This window comes from Meles meles, chromosome 2, assembly GCF_922984935.1.
Source record: "Meles meles chromosome 2, mMelMel3.1 paternal haplotype, whole genome shotgun sequence".
Lineage (NCBI taxonomy): Eukaryota > Metazoa > Chordata > Mammalia > Carnivora > Mustelidae > Meles > Meles meles.
In genome coordinates this window covers 49,164,299-49,181,709 of record NC_060067.1, presented here as the reverse complement: position 1 = coordinate 49,181,709, position 17,411 = coordinate 49,164,299, and the positions used below count along the sequence as shown (strand labels likewise).

Sequence of the window (17,411 nt, the reverse complement as noted above, 5' to 3'; positions counted from 1 at the left end):
GGCCTGCCAAGCTTGAGATTTATTACCTGATCCTGTACAGAAAAGGTTTGTTGTTCCTTGCTTTTAAAGGCTCATCTTTAAGCTTTTTGGTAAGACTGGGGCACCCTGGAGGGTAGGGCTAGTTGCTCCCCACTCTGAGGCAGTTACCCTCCTCAGCACTGTACCTGATGCTTGTGTCTTAGAAGGTTTCTTCATTCGGGCTCGTTGGATGGAACCATTCTGTGTCCTGTTGGGTATCCGGTGATTGTTCCGCCTGCTGCTTTCCAGCGGTTCTCTCCCTCGCTCTGGGGTCTTTCTTCACATGCACGTGCTGCTTCGTACTCAGAGACAGACTTGAGGGAAATCACGGCAAACCGTGGAGCTCTTTCTCAGTGGCCTGCTTTCTGGCCTGTGGACTCCACATATATCTTCTCCAGTACTCGGCCTTGTGGATTTCAGCCGCCCTCGCCTCCAGCACTTCTTAACTCTGCCTCGTGAAGTCATTGAGCTGTGTTTCAGTTCTCTGTGCCATGTCGCCAGGTCTCCACAGGCAGTAAACTGGGCAGGTGTAGCGGTCCTTCATGTGTTCCCTTTTCCTCTTCACCATTGGGGCTGTTTATCGTCCATTATGTTATAACAGTACTTTCATATATTTTGTCGGTTTAAAAAGTTTTTGAGGGCCAGGATGAAAAAATCTGGTCTCTATGACTACATGGCTGGATGTGGAAGCCTTCAACTCTTTACCTTTATTTTTTTTTAATAATTTTTTTTAAGATTTTATTTATTTATTTGACAGAGATCACAAGTAGGCAGAGAGGCAGGCAGAGAGAGAGGAGGAAGCAGGCTCCCCACTGAGCAGAGATCCTGATGCGGGGCTCGATCCCAGATCCCTGGGATCGTGACCTGAGCCAAAGGCAGAGGCTTTAACCCACTGAGCCACCCAGGCACCCCAACTCTTTACCTTTAATAACGAAAGGTAGTAGTCGTAAATTCAGTGTTTCTGTTGCTAGAGAATGTACTGGTTCTTTCTACTGCATTTCCTGTCTTAGGGGCCCTTTTCTCTACTGACATTCTTACTTTGAATTACTAGAAAAGTTTCCCCGAATACCGCTCTCCCTTTTCTTCCCAGCCATAGATAAAGCTGTCAGAAGCACAGTTATCATGGAAATAGAAACATTTAAATTACTGGCACGATAAGCTTATTTCTTGCTGTAGCCATTCAGAGTATCGATTTGTCACTGCCTTGGGTGCTTTCAAGTGAAACTGTGCTTAGATATAAAAAGTTTTAAAGCCCACTTTGATTCTGTGTGAAGCTCACAGTTTTTCCAGTGCAGTTCTAGAGGTTAGTCAGTTGAAACTGTGGGCCTCTTCTCGAACTCTAAGAACCCTCTAGTGCAGTATTCGACATGCTTAGATTTGGACATTGCTGACCCGCTGTGGGCCTTGGTACTGGTGTTTGTTTTTCTTTGGTTTTCTTACTCTGATTTCATAGCTGCTACTGCATGTACAAAATCAGCAGTTTTAAAATAATGTGCCGTGATTATTTTCTCTCTTTAATTATCTCTAATAAAATGAAAGGGGGGGAAAAAACCCAAAGTGGTAACTTTGAAATCAGATAGGGGCATGACTTGAAAGGGATCAAATGGGATATCAGTACAGATTTTTTTAGTTTATTTTTTATTTTTTTAAAGGCTTTGGATATTGTTTTGGGGGGATGAGCTTTTTCAGAACTGCTTTCCTTGGTGCTGCTAAGAATAGAGGAACTTTGTAGCAACATTTTTTCTCCGAGGAGGTAATTTTTCTTGCTAAGTATGCCATAAAAAATTGAAGAATGATCTTAATTTCTCATTTTAAAATGACTGTCATACTGAGCCAGACTATTTAACACTTCAGAGTTAGAACACATGGATTTGTCAATAAATTTAAACGTGATGGTAGTCTCCATTACTACTAAGTTGTTTGAGTAATATATTATATTCACATTTTAAATGGATATTGATCCTCATTCAGTGACTGAATTGGAGCAACTCAATTCTTATAAAATTGCTGATTCTTTTCTACTTTGTACGTATGCAGCCGGACATCAATTCCAGCCAACATTCCACAGATTTTTCTTACCTTTGCTTCTTTACACAGTACTCTTAAGGAAGTAATAGTACTTTGTGCCTCCCAAAAAGAGCAAACAGAAATTGTCTTTAAAACACCAAACTTAAAATCTATGACTTTATGTTGACTTATGTCTTGAAGGTACGTGAAGTTCATTGAGTTGCCCTTGTCTCAGAGGAAGTTTTGTAAGGAATGTCAGCAGCTGCTGTTGCCAGACGACTGGGAGAAGCATCAGGAGCACCGGGTGGTAGGTGATATTTCTATCACCCAGTTGAAAAGGCCCAGTCAGCTTCTTTATCCACTGGAAAACAAGAAGACAAATGCCCAGTATCTGTTTGCTGATCGGAGCTGTCAGTTCTTGGTAGACCTACTTTCTACCCTTGGATTCACAAGAGTCCTGTGTGTTGGAACACCGAGGTATGCTATATGATTTTTTAAAGACTTCTACTATCCCCACTCTTTAAACTGTAAGAAAAAATGATCACGTAGTTATTTACTATGTTCTGGGAAATCGCATGCAGTTTCAAATAAGCAAGAGAAGTATAAAGCACAGTTCCTCTCTTGAGGCGTTCGTAATCTACATTACATTTCAGAGAAATCTTTGTAGATATCTGATATACGATAGGAGATTCCTTCTGATTTGATTTTTTAATTGCTTATCGTTTTAGACTCCTCTTTTTCAGGTAAGTTCTACCTTTTTGAAAAACAACCTGAGGGTTTTGAAGGGTCAGGGGTGGGAAGTTGGGGGAACAGGTGGTGGGTAATAGGGAGGGCACGTTTTGCATGGAGCACTGGGTGTTGTGCAAAAACAATGAATACTGTTATGCTGAAAAAAATAAATAAAATGGGAAAAAAAAAAAAAAGTAAGACTTGGGACGCCTGGGTGGCTCAGTTGGTTAAGCCGCTGCCTTCGGCTGGGGTCATGATCCCAGCATCCTGGGATCGAGTCCCACATGGGGCTCCTTGCTCAGCAGGGAGCCTGCTTCTCTCTCTGCCTGCCACTCTGTCTGCCTGTGCTCACTCGCTCGCTCGCTCTCTCTGACAAATAAATAAATAAATAAAAATCTTTAAAAAAAAAAAATGTTTGAAAAACCGAAACCTTGGTTATATCTGCCAAATTCTCTTCAGTGTTTCACTGAAATATTAGAAATACCAGGAGAACATTGGTGGGGTTGTTTTGGTTTATTTGCTCATTATCTGTGGCATTTGTGATTCCTCATTAAATTTGCTTTCATGAATTGTTTTAGGTTGCATGAGCTGATCAGATTGAAAGCATCAGGTGAAAAGAAGTCTAACATTAAAAGCCTTTTATTGGATATTGATTTTAGGTAGGTTTATAAAGTATGATATTTATTCTTGTTCACTGTCTCCTGTTTCTGTTTAATGTTTTTCTCTTATTTGTTGTTTATTACCTGTTGCAGTCCTTTACTGTTCAGAAGTAGTAATTGGTTAGAAGCCACCTTTTTCGTCATATAAACTCCCCTTGTAATCTTCCATATTTCAAACAGAAAGGCAGTGGATTTCTTTTGTTGTTGTTGTTGGTTGTGCTTCCTAAATTTTTTCAGTGAATGTCTCATTGACTTGGGCTTGTAATTTAGAGATAAATTCTTACTGACTGAAATTTCCTCTCATACACTTATTTTTTAAAAATAAATCTGAACTTCTTCCAGGATTTTTTTCATCATGATGTTTTAATATATTTATTTAATGCATATGTATATTTATTTTAATTCATTTTATTCTAATTCTTTTACTATATTTTATTTTAATACATTTTATTAATCTTATTTTAATGTATTTTACCAGATGATGTCTGTATTGGCTTTCACTGGATATAGCCTGAATTTAATCAGGAAATAGACAGGTCTTAAAGCAGAAGATTAGCAGACAGCTGGAGTCTGTGGGAGAAGGTCAGAATTAAATGTCATCTGATGTGTTGGGACAAACAAAGAGGAGCACACATGGCCCTTTAGGTGATAATTTAGAAGCGTATGTGTCCACCCACAGTCTCTGGGATCCTGTAAACTTGGAGTTCTTTTCCTGCTTTCTGCAGTTGTTTGAAGTCTTAACTTGAGACACAGTGCACTGAAAACCCACCAAGTTAAGGTGTATGTACCAGTGGTTTGGGGTATGTTCATTATATTTTGCAGTAATCACCCCCACCCAATTCCAGAACGTTTCCATGACACCGAAAAGAAACCCTCTCCCCACTTGCTGTGATGGTCAGTGATCTGGCTTCTGTCCCTGTGGGTCTGTCAGTTTTGTGTGTGCCCTGTAAATGGCAATCCCCATATGTGACCTGTGCTTGTGGCCTTTTCCATGTGCCGCTGTGTTCATCCAGCTCATAGAATGGAACAGTACTTTACTCCTTTCGAGGCTGTATTAACGTTCCACTGGATAGATGTATCAGATTCTTGTTTTAAATACCACGTTTCTTTCCTAAAGAATGACTGTTAAATTATTGTCAGTGTAGTAAAGGTAGAAGTTTAACTCTGGGGTTCTTATGATAACAGTGCAAACAGTAGCTGGTGTTTGCATTGGGTGTTCGCACTGAGTGCTTGTCCCAGGTGAAACCCTGCGCTCCCTCAGTCAGCCCTCACAAGAGTCTCCACTGTACAGTACGTGCTGTTATCCTCCTCATTTTCTTGATTTCTTGCAAAAATCAAGGTACGAAGAGGTGAAATAACTTGACCTCACAGTGATGAGTGGCCAAGTCAGGATTCAAACCCAGTCAGTGTGGCTCCAAAAATTAAGATACCCTCTGGGAATAACTTTGCTTTTAAATTTGTATAGAAGCTTTTTTAATATGGCCCATTTCTCTCTTGTCCTAATGTCTCTCCCTTTCTCCATCTTCCCCCATGCCTGTTCCACGAAAGTTCACATGAGTCAGCAGTGGGTTTACAGGTTATTCATATATTTGGAATAAGGCCCTCCTTCATCAGGCACCTTTCCTTGGAGCCTGGAGATCTATTTATGTCAGACAGCACATATTGACTCACATGACTGGAGCCTAGGATCTAGCAGGCCTCCATGCAGGTGAGGTCCTGGGCCTTGCCTGGTGTTGTTCGGGCTGCATCTTTCTCTTTCCACCTCTCGTTCTTTCTCGGGATTGGCTTTATGCTACCATTTACTTCCCACTCACTGCCAGGGATTTTGGTGGCAGCAGATTTCAGCTTAACTGTCATAGGAGACAGCGGTTCTCTTTCCTGAGAGCCCCAACAGCACAGCTCCAGGAAGGGACTGGCTTGGCTGGAGCTGTATGCCTATTCCAGAACTTTCTCTGTGGCCTCGCAGGTAGAACTCCCTGGCAGCCCTGACCAAACGCATTGAGTGGGTTCACCAAAGGAAACCCTCTCTGACCATAGATGCAGGGGAGATACACACACACAGAAACACACATACACGGACACAACACAAACACATCACATGTCCAAAACTGAATTAGTTAACGTAATGTGTATCAGTTGTCAGCAGCACCCACCTTCCTACTTCAGTCTTCCTACTGGGACTTTTACCTCAGTGAAAATGGTACAGGGTTGTTTTTCTAATAATACAGTTCTTTGAAGTTACCATACAGTTTGTTTTCTGATTTCATTCAAGTCAGGCTTTTTCCAAGCTAGTTGTGGTGGACTGGTTTATACACAAACTAGAAAAAAATCAGTGATTCATCTTGACTTGTTCAAATTTCAAGGATCTCCGGTTTACTTTTTTTTTTTTTTTTAATAGCTTTTTAAAGAGACATGGTCTTTAATTCTGTCACCCAAAACATTATAGATTTTGGCTTTTTAGACCTTTTTTATGCATATAAACATTTTAAAAAGTAAGAATCAGTCTTTTTTCCCCCACCAAATATCAGGCATATTTTTGTCTTTTAAATTGAGACGTGTTTCACATGGAGGAAAGAGGTTTTTAGTATTCTTCACAAGGTTGTGCAGCCATCACCACTTCATAATTCCAAACATTTCCATCATCTTTGATGGTGTCTCCATCGTGGTCCCCATGAGTGACCTCTCCTCTTTTCCCCCTCCCCCAGCCCTTGGCCATCACTAATCTACTTTCTGTCTCTATAGATTTGCTTATTCTGGATATTTCATAAAAATGCATTCATACAATATGTGGCCTTTAGTATCTAGCTTCTTTCATTTAATGTAGTATTTTCAAGGTTCATCAAGTTATACCTTCTTACGGCTGAATAACACTCCATTATAAGGATATACCAAATTGTGTTTATCCATTCATCAGTTTATGGACGTTTGTGTCACTTCCATGTTTGGCTATTTTGAATAATGCTGCTGTGAACGTTTGTGTGCAAGTTTTGTGTGAATATAGGTTTTATTATCTCTTGGGTATTGTGTGAATTTTTTAGGGCTGCCATAACAAAATAACCATAGCTGGGTGGCTTTAACAACAAAAATTTATTGTCTCAGTTCTGGTGGCTTGAAATTCAAGATCAAGCTATCAGTAGGTTTGGTGACTTCTGAGGTTTTTCTCCTTTGGTTGCACGTGACCTAGGTGACCTTCTTCTCACTGTATTCTAACATGGTCTGTCCTCTGTGTGTGTACATCCCCAGTTTCTTTTTGTAGGTCTAGATTTCCTCTTTCATAAGGATACCAGTTATCTTGCATCACAGATAACCCTAATAATCTCATTTTATTTTAATTACCTTTTTAAAAGGTCTTCAAATACAATCATAGTCTGAGATACGGGGGATTAGGGGTTCAGTAGACTAATGTTGAAGAGTTACAGTTCAACCCATAACAGGTATTTATCTTAGGAGTGGAATTGCTGGGTCACGTGGTAGCTCTATTTTTAACTTCTTGAGGAACTGCTAAACTATTTTTTAAGGTGACTACCATTTTACATTTCCACCAGCAATATATGCAGATTCCAATTTCTCCACATTCTTGTCAGCTCTTGTTATTGTCTGTCTGTATTTTTAAATTAATTAATTACTCATTTTCTTGAGAGAGATAATGAACACAGGCAGGCAGGGGGAGGGGCAGAGGGTGATGGAAAGAAAGAATCTTAAGCAGGCTCCATGCTATGGGCTTGATCTCAGGACCCTGAGATCATGACCTGAGTTGAAATCAAGCTCAGCTTGATGAGTTTAAACCAGCTGAGACTCCCAGGTGCCCCTGTTGTCTGTCTTTCTAATATGGTATCTCATTGTGATTTTGTTTTGCATTATATTAATGGCTCATGATGCTGAACATTTCATGTGCTTATAGGCCATTTGTTTATCTTTTTAGAGCAGCGTCTATTCAACTGTCCAGTTTTTAATTGGTTATTTGTCTTTGTTTTTGTTAAGTTGAAAAGTAAATATATTCTGGTTACTAGACTATTAAAAATTAAATTTTTTAAAAAATTTCATTTTGTATTATTCATTCCTAGCGTCCTGATTTATTTTTTAAAAAACGGTGATAAAACACACATCGGTTAAATTTTACCATGTTAGTTATTTATGTGTACAGTCCAGTAGTGTTAAGTAAATTTTTTTTAAAGATTTTATTTATTCATTTGACAGACAGATCACAAGTAGGCAGAGAGGCAGGCAGAGAGAGGGGAAAGCAGGCTCCCCGCTGAGCAGAGAGCCTGATGTGGGGCTTGATCCCAGGACCCTGAGATCATGACCTGAGCCGAAGGCAGAGGCTTTAACCCACTGAGCCACTCAGGCACCCCAGTAGTGTTAAGTAAATTGAATATCTTCACATTGTTCTACAGCCAGTCACCAGAACTCTCTATCATAGCTGAATTACTTTTAATTTGAAAGATTTACATGGCCCCTTAACTCTTAATTTAAGCTATATGTCTTTTAGTTTTATCTTTCTTGAGCCTGTATATTAAAATTTCCTGGACAGAGTAGGGGAGATGTGGATAAAGTTATTTTATTTTGTAACTTATTGAATATACTGATACTTTTTTCTTTTTGTATCTATAAACTTCTGTGTATGTGTTGGAAACAAAAACTGAAGGTGTTGTAATAGTTAGCTTAGCTTCTTTTATATGGAGTCAGTTCTGTAAAAGGTTGACATTGGGTATTAAGAGAGAGCTCGTTGGGGCACCTGGGTTGCTCATTGGGTTAAGTGTCTGACTCTTGGTTTTGGCTCAGGTCATAATCTCAGGGTTATGAGACTAAACCACACATTGGGCTGGTGTGGAACCTGCTTGGTATTCTCTCTCCCTCTCCCTGTGCCTCCCCCCAGTAAATTAAAAAGAGAAAGAGAGATTTCACTTTATTGAAACACGTTAGTGGCCAGAATGAACAGTCTGTTGCCTGTACTGACAATATTGTGGGGTGTGGAGTAGCTTCAGATTTCTCACGAGGACCACAATTAAATCAGGAACAAATTCCTATGTGATACAGAGTGACAGCGAGTGGTTACTTTGGGCGCTTTGACTTTAGTTTGTCGTCAGCCTCCAAAAGGTCTGTCCAAGGCTTCAGAGAACTACCCCAACTCCAATGTTACATATGCTATAAATATCCTCTTTAGGGGGTCTAAGATACGAAGTTAACATTTGCTAAGATGGATTTTTATATGCTCCAATTTTAGCATGAAAGATGTGAAACTCTATTTGGCAAACTATCATCCAAATAAAGTTATATCAAAAAAATGGATTTCTTAGGTTCATTTCATGGACTAATTTTATTCAGCTCTTGATTACATTTCCTGTGTATAGAGCATGTTTCACACTTGGTAGCTGACTCTCATTTAAAGAGAATGAATGGCCAAATTAAATGAATGTCCTTTTGCAGTTTTCAAGTGCATGCATTTCTGATTGGTTTTGTTTGCCTTATTCAATACAGAGAATAATTCTTCGAGGCCAATTTCATTTTAAGAGGGTAATGTTCAGTGATTTTTCATAATTTAAAGTATGAAAAATTATGCTCCCTTGTTTGTATTTGATGGAAACTCGGAGCTGAAATCTTGGCTTTTTTCTCTGACTCTGCCTACTGCTGCCCAGAATGTTTTGGACAAGTGTGCTGTGCTGAATTTTATGTAAATAAAATTTTCTTTTTTAATTTTTAGAAAAAGACTATTGTATCTTTGAGAAGCAATACAAAAAAATGGAGAGGGGGTAGAAATATGTTTTAAAAGGACTTCTGTTTTCCTTTGTTCACACTTAACAACAATGCAAGAAAGAAGAAAATCCTCAAATCATAGTCGATCCACAATGGTACTGGTATTGACATATACTTATATATAAAATAACTGATATATCTATATTATCAGTTATTTGGAATTTAGTTAATTAGGAAGACATTTGTTTATTGATGGCAATTGACACTTTCCCAGCGTTTTGGAATGTTCATCAGGTTACATTCTATTTCAAATGTTTTATCAGTTATCCAAACCTTTTGTTTATTTCTTCAGTGCAAATTTATGTTTTATGAAATCCGCAAATGTGCTGACAGTATCTCAAATGATATTAGGGGACATTGTACTTAGAATGAACAGCTGTTCTTCTGTCTCTACAGAACAAGAAGAAATGGGTTTATATTATAGGAAGAGAAATTTTGCTTGGACATAAATGTAATTCCCTAACATGAGGGGCATTAAGACGTAAATCTTTATAGCTGATACTTATTAAAGTAGCGATGCCTAGCATTGCAGTATATGCTATGTAGCTGCTTTGTATTAAACACTTTACATATATTTTCTCATTTATACTCACCAAGTCCAATGAAGTAAGACACTATTATTTTTTTCCATTTTGTAGATGAAGAAACTGAGGCTCTGGTAGGTTAACTAACTCACTAAGGTTACATAGGTAATAAGTGAGACACCTAGTGTTTTGTTTTGTTTTGTTTTAAGATTTTATTTGAGAGAGAGAGAGTGCATGAGTGAATACAGGAAGGAGTAGAAGGGGAGGGAGAGGGACAAGCTGAGTGCAGATCCCTGTGTGGGGCTTAATCCCACAACCCCAAGATCATGACCTGAGCCAAAATCAAAAGCTGAATGCCTAACTGACTGAGCCACCCAGGCCCCCCAAGACCCAGTGTTTGAAACCAGACTATCTGACTACAGAACCTGTATAACTTTGAACCATAGTGTAATATGAAAGGGATAAAGCAGGGCTGTCCATTAGACTACATGCTCATCATGGGTGGTAAGTCAGTTATGGACAGTAAGGGAGGAGTAGAAGTAGAAGCAAAGTGTCACTCTCATGATTTGGTTAAAGAAGTTGTATAAATAAGCATGTGTCCCTGGATTTTTTTCACTATGTTATGGATTCTGTACAAGGATGGTGTGGTTCATATGTGAATTGTTTATAGCAAAATTTTGGAGGTTCATAATGCTATCCTGATATTATACAAAAATTCAGAATTCAGCAAGAGCTAACAAGACCCATACATATAAAAAGGGGGAAGATGTAGAGACAGACAATACAAATACAGGTGAGGTGTAAAGAAAACTCAGTGTTGTAAGAAATCAAGTAAATGCAAATTTAAACCATAATGTGCTATGAATTTTTAGTAAATTAGCAAAAATTTATAAAATGTTAATGCCCAAAGCTGGTACTTTCATTCATTACTGATTGCATTTTAAAGTAGTATCTTAGAAGAATAAAATTGTTCAATCAGTAAATAAATATCTCCTTTCCTGGCACTAATTCCGTAAATATGAAATGCACTTGCTTATTTTTCTTATATATCGAGAAGCATATTTTATTGAGCTAATCTGCAACAGACAAGAAATGCTTTGTATTAAATATTTTTTTTTGTTAACCACAGAAGAAAATAATTAACAGCTGTTGAGCCAAAATGTTGATTCAGTGTTTTTCTTGAAGTTATGAAGTATGAGAGATGTATTTTAATTGCCAGCCCATCTCAAACTTAAATTGTATAACAGTCTATCAGTAATCTCATTGTTTCTGTGTAATTCTGTAGTTTGAAGGAACATGTGAATTTTGTATGTGAGTCTTCTGTAGTTTTCTCTCTGGCTTATTAACTTGGGAACATAATTTAAGTTTGATATTCATTCATTGTTACAGAGTTTGGGAAAGTATTCTTTATTTCAAGAAACTAAGAAATGATGAAGTTGCTTTTATTAAAGATGTGATTTTATAGTTTTAAAACTTAGTTTGTATTTACTTACTATATAGCCATAACTGGGCAAATAACTACAGTGATAAATTATTTTACAGGTATTCACAGTTTTATATGGAAGATAGCTTTTGCCATTATAACATGTTTAACCATCACTTCTTTGATGGAAAGGTAAGAATTACAATGTTATCCTTGTTATTGTGTAAGAACAAGTTCCAGAGTACCTCCTTTCTTATTTTTTAGAATCCCTCAAGATCAAATCGTGGCTGTTGCACCATTTATTGATTGGCTTTTTTTTTCCTTCATCCACTGAGTGTGTATCGAGCATCTAGAAGTGATTGTGCTATTCTTCTTTTGTGACTTTTCATTGCTTTTTGGATATAGACACACTTTCTTACCACGGCCTCCAGGGCTTTGCCCGATCTGACACCTGCCACCCTCCAGTCTCTTCTTATTCCTGCTCTGGGGTTTGTATTTGTGTTCTGGATGTATGACTCATCTGGGAGTGCCTTTTCCACCACACAGGCTTTTGCCTATGCTGTCCCTTCTGCCTTCTAGTTTTTGTTAACTTCACCTCGTCCTTCAAAGTTCTGTTCCAAGTCACTTTCTCTAGGCTCCCCTTAACCCCACACAAGGTCAGGCTGTCCTCTGTAGCTATATGGTACTGTAATTAAATAACTCTGTGGTTAGTTGTTTGATGTCTGCCTCCCTGGTAAATTTCATGTTCCAGGTAAGGGGATTCATAGTTTTATTAGGCTAATTCTTAAAAATTAGACAAGTTTAAGAGTGACCCCTAATCTGTGAGCTCTGGGTGATAGTGATGGTGTTAATGGTAGAGGCCCTCAGTGGGTAGCAGGGGGTAGCTTCTTTCAATAATACAATGTTAGTAATGTCACTGTGAATAAGCAGCGTAGCAGAGCTGATACTTTTACTCCTAGATTGAACTCTTTTGAGTCATATTACATGATAAAATCTATACCCAACCAAGTAATCACACCTGACAGGAAGTTGGCCACAACTGTTTGAAATGATCAAGACTACCTGAAGCACATATCCATATATGCATGTAAATCAATTTTTCAAAAATTGTGAACCATGTATAAATATATATTGTTTCTTAAAATGTTAATTAATGATAGAAGAAAAACCAAGCAAAACTTAAAAAACTACATATCTAGGAAATGAAAACAAATTCTAAATTGTTGGTTGGGATTAAAAAATGAGTCTCCTGATTCAGTCTAGCCAATGATGCACTTCTTCCATGAGATTCAGTCAGCATTGGGGTGTATATTTTTTAGCTGTGATCACCATGAAAACCAAGTATTGAAATAAATAGCAATTAGAAATAGACATAGTTCAGTTTCCCAAAGGGCTTATGTGGTCGATAATCTCTAGGATTTGAGAACTGATTAGATGAGTGCGAAGAAGAGAGAAGAATTGCAGACTTACTTGACAACAGATGATGATGGACTTCTCAGCTAGGCCAGTGGTGGTGGGGAAAAGAGAGGTGGGTTCGTGGGCGTTTCACAGATGGAAACCAGAAGGCTCGGTGGTAAGTGTACTGGGGTAGAAGTCACAGATGCCTTGGTTGTCTGGCCTGGCTTTGTATTTCATTCTTCAAAACAGAGGAGGGAAGGTTGGAAGTGGAAGTTGGAAATGTTGAGTTTGTGGAGCAGGTGGAATATTGCTGTATTCAGTATGGCTTCTTGGAACTCTGGGGCCTCAGGCTCCAGGGTGTGGTCAGGGGCATGTGTGTCAGGGCCAGCATCAGAGGAGGTGAAATATCCGAGTGTTTATTACTGCTGGATGCCGGTTTGTGTATGCGCTTCTTGTTTTTCATACCATGACTTTGCTTTCTATCTTGAATAGTAATGGTGAGATAAGAGTGAAATGACGTTTGAATACCTAACAGTTGGCTAACCATTGCTTATATTTTAAGAACAACATGTAGGGGCACCTGGGTGGCTCAGTGGGTTGGGCATCTGCCTTCAGCTCAGGTCTTATCCCAGGTCCTGGGATCAAGCCCTGCTTCTCCCCTGCCTGTCATTTCCCCTGCTTGTGCTTGCTCTCTCTCTCTCTCTCTCTCTCTCTCTGTCAAATAAAGAAAATATTTTTAAAAATGTAATATGCAATTAGCCTTCTCCTAGAAAATTCTTTTTAACTTTTATTGAAAGCTTATGGAATTACCTTTTAAGTTTCTAAAATAATGGTTGGAATAAGCTGCCAAGACTGAGCTCCCCTTTATTTTTCCCAGAAGAAAACAATTGTGTAGCCCAGGCTCTCCTTTCTCTGTATTTTAGGAGCAGCCTTTACATAGCACTGCAACTGTAGAGATTGATCTACAGAAAACTATTGTCTTGGAGATTTTATGATGGGCCCTTTTTCTGCCTACTTCCTGAGTCAAGGTTTTCTGTGGAGACTTACCATCTACTAATCAATCGATGAGTATTTAAGCATCAGCCAGGCACCTGTGAAGGTGTGCCGGGTGCTTTGGGGTATATAAGCCCCTGTCACGGACCATATGTACTTCACAGCCCACGGGATTAATAAGCAGGAGTTCCCTGTGCAGGATTTTCTCATAGAAAATCATATAGTCTTTCAGGTAGTAGAAAATGTCATATACCTTAATGGGCAAGGAGGTTGAAGTATGTATAGGGGATTGTTACTTAAAGTACCAAGCACCTTGGGAACACCTGGATGGCTCAGTAGATTAAGTGTCTGCCTTTGGCTCAGGTCATGATCCCAGGGCCCTGGGATAGAGCCCTGCTTTGGGCTCCCTGCTCAGCTCCCTGCTCTGTCTCTTCTCCGTCTGCCCCTGCCCCTGCTTATGTGCACACACTTGCTCTCTCTCTCTCTCTCAAACAAGTAAGTAAATAAATCTTAAAAAAAAATAATAAAGTACCAAGCACTTTTTTAGTGATGATTGAGATGAAAGGCAGAGTTAAGACACTGTCAGCATTGGTGGCATAAGCAAGCATCTGGTTTCCACAGGTGACCAACATTAGGACCCTCAGCAGGTCATGACAGGATGTCATACCATTGATTCTTACCTGGAAACAAATGTACTCTATTGGTTTTTTAATTTGGCTAAGACTTTAGGTTTCATTTACTTGTTTATTTTCTTTGCCTACTTTTAAGTCTAAGGAACTGGAAGGTTTTTCAATAACATCATCTGTACTTTAAGTCCTTGTTCATGTAGGCAGGTTAAGGAAGTGCCAGGCAGCACTTGAAAAATGATTAACCTTCCTGACACGCCATCCCTCGCTCCAGGACTTCCAGTGGGAAGTTAATAAAGACTGTCCCCGGGAAAGGGGATTAGGATGTTGTCGTTTTTCCTCTCATCAATTGAGTCTTCTAAATTGATTTAGTAGTAAAATAATATATATTTCATTATAAAGTACATATGGGTTTATTAAAGTTTAAAATGCCATTAAACTTTAAAGTCTTAGGCTATTCTATATACTGTTGATTTGCTTTTATAGGTGAGTTCTTGAAAATGACTACAAAGTCAGTAGACTGGGGTTAGTGTTATAGGTATATCTCTTATTATCTATTCTCCCGAAGCTGAAAATAATAAATATGCTAGACAGTGCATAATGTTAATTTTACAGTGACTAAAAACACTTCGTTAATAGCCTGGTTTTGTGGCTTGGCTAAGCTTTGTTGTTTGTGGACTTTCATTCATTTACTTAGTGTGCGTGTCCAAATGTGTCTGTCCAACCCCTGCTGCCCAGCGACGTGTGTGAGGTGACTGGTAACACGTAGCTCTTATTAAACTGAACTCGTAGTGGACAAACCAGACAGGTCTTATTCGTCTTTGTGTCTCCAGTGTTTAGCTCAGTCCCCGCTTCTGTTTGTGGGATTGAATTTAGCGTTTTAGATAGTCTTCATGGGTAATGAGTTTTTCTCTCTTGGGTTACTAAATTTAGTTTTTTAATTTAACCATTTGAAATGTGTAGTCCTCTGATAGTGACGGTGCTTGAATTTGCAATTTTAAAAACCTGCTTATCAAGGAACCCAAAAGATAAAATCTCCTGGGGGCTGAATGAGAGAGGCTTCTGGATGTCACTGAGGGACTCTGGGGTGGCAGGATGGGTGAAGTTTCAGGACAAACAGTGGGACTGAGCCTAATGCATTCTCTGAATAGGAGGGAGTGCCTCCCTCTAGTCCTCATTTAGAATGAATTTTTATTTGTTCCAGGCTGCCCTTGAAGTATGCAGAACATTTTTACAGGAAGATAAAGGTGAGGGAGTCATTATGGTGACAGATCCTCCTTTTGGTGGCTTGGTTGAACCTCTGGCTGTTACATTCAAGAAGTTAATTGCTATGTGGAAAGAAGGTCAAAGCCAAGGTGTGTAATTTATTACTTACTGCAAAATAAACATGTATCTGTGTATCTGCTTCCTGTCAAATATTAGCAGAGCTCAGTGAATCAGAGCTCTGATAAAATATACATGTCTTGAGTTGTGTGTGTGTGTGTGTTTTTTAAACAGGCTTATTTGAGAATGTGGCAGACTTCATTATCATGATACACTTCGTATTACCCTAATCACGTGTTCTCAACATGACTTGTAGGTGAACATAAGGGGACCTTATGAAGAATAGGAGTAAACTGTTGTCATTTATTCAATAAATACTTACCGAGTGGCCCCTGTGTGCAGGTACTGGTTAGGTGCTAGAAATAGAGACTGAACCAGACAGATACGTATTCCTGCCCACATGGATCTTACATTCCATCTTCCTGAAGTCTGCCCACAGCTCTAAGAGGGTGCCCAGCCTCTGGCTCAGAGCTCTAAACTGTGCCAAGATTTGGGTAGGAAGATCGGATATGCACGAACCATACAGTGGTTATTAGTGACAAATAGATACCCACATGGATAGAGGTGGGTTAATGGCTGGGGGTTATCATTCAGTTTAGAGTGCCTTAGGCCTTCAAAATATTTTATTTAATTAACTGTCTAATTAGTTGGTATGATCATTTTTTAGTTTCCAGTTTGCAAATTGATAAACTGTAAGAGTGTCAGGAATTCGTGATCAGGTTTCTCCTTTAATTATGCTACATAAATAGTGTGCTTTGGAGACAGAATGCAAAAGAAATCTGAAACATGACTCATAGTGTTAAGTATTAGTTCTTAAGTCCATTGATAAGAATGGATAAAGTAAGTCAGTGTTATTGAGGAAGCAACGAAGAGCTCCTCTTCTTTGAATTTCAATGGGCTTGAATTTCAGTTCTGCCACTTATTAGCTGCATGAACTTGAAAAAATGACTTAAATCTTATGACTTCAGTTGTCCTGTCTATGAAATGGGATTATTAATATCTAACTCCAGGGGTTACTGTAAGGAGGTAATATATAGAAAGTACCTGGCATTGGGCTCAGCCTGTACGAGGTGCTCTGTAAATAATGGCTATGTCCCCTGTCATTGAAGTTAATTTTGATTGTTTTTAAGAATCTCCCATGCTTCAGGAAAGATTGATTCATCCCTGAAAACAGACATAACGAGTTGTGGCAGAGCTGGGATGCTGACCTGAGGCCTTCTGCCTTCTGGCCCAATGCTTCCTGCCACCATATCACAATGAACTTGGGGCTTCCAAGTCAGGCTCCTTGTCATTCCCCACTTTAATGGTGATATCTTTGCTTTGACCTAGAATATAGAGATTGTGTGTGTAAGGACTACTCTTACATACCATTTATACCTGCATTTAGATGTAAAAGAATATTTCCATCGACTTTTGGGAAAGGTCAAGTTGTAAATGGCACTCTGGTAAACATTCTTTTCTTTGGTATGATTTAAGTGCATTGAACAATTGTAATTTCTCCCAATATTAGAGGTCTTTCAGTTACAGCTCTTATTTTTTTTTCAATATCAGTTTCTTATTTTCTTTTCCTTTTTTGTGATCCATTAGATAGCAGTCAAAAAGAACTACCCATATTCTGGATTTTCCCCTATTTTTTTGAATTCCGAATTCGTCAGTTTTTTCCAAGCTTCTGCATGCTGGATTACCAGGTATAGTAAATATTCTGTTTTCTGGCATGGTTAATGAATGGACATTCTGCTTAAGTAAATATTCTGATGAAACAATCCATCGATTTTAGTAAATGAAAATATCATAAGGCATATTAAACACTAAAATTGAAACATACATCGCTTAGTCCAGAGGTTCCTAAATGTAATTCTTAGGGTACTGAAATCTATATTAAAAATATAGATTCTTAGATACCAAAATACACATTGAAGTCAAAATTAGAGGGTACAGCCCCAAGAAACCACATTTT

At 38.6% G+C, this 17,411-nt stretch overlaps 1 protein-coding gene across 3 annotated transcripts in view; it reads left to right on the top strand.

Annotated features, from left to right (window-relative positions):
- Positions 1 to 17,411, top strand: part of ZCCHC4 (zinc finger CCHC-type containing 4) — a 47,076-nt gene that overhangs the window by 12,953 nt on the left and 16,712 nt on the right. For 2 of the 3 annotated variants that reach the window (XM_045998181.1, XM_045998184.1), the window contains exons 4-8: positions 2,227 to 2,502; positions 3,333 to 3,413; positions 11,234 to 11,306; positions 15,336 to 15,486; positions 17,042 to 17,142. In XM_045998181.1, the coding sequence (XP_045854137.1) occupies positions 2,227 to 2,502; positions 3,333 to 3,413; positions 11,234 to 11,306; positions 15,336 to 15,486; positions 17,042 to 17,142 (682 nt within the window). The remainder of the gene's footprint in view (positions 1 to 2,226; positions 2,503 to 3,332; positions 3,414 to 11,233; positions 11,307 to 15,335; positions 15,487 to 17,041; positions 17,143 to 17,411) is intronic. The other variant, XM_045998183.1, reaches the window with a different exon arrangement.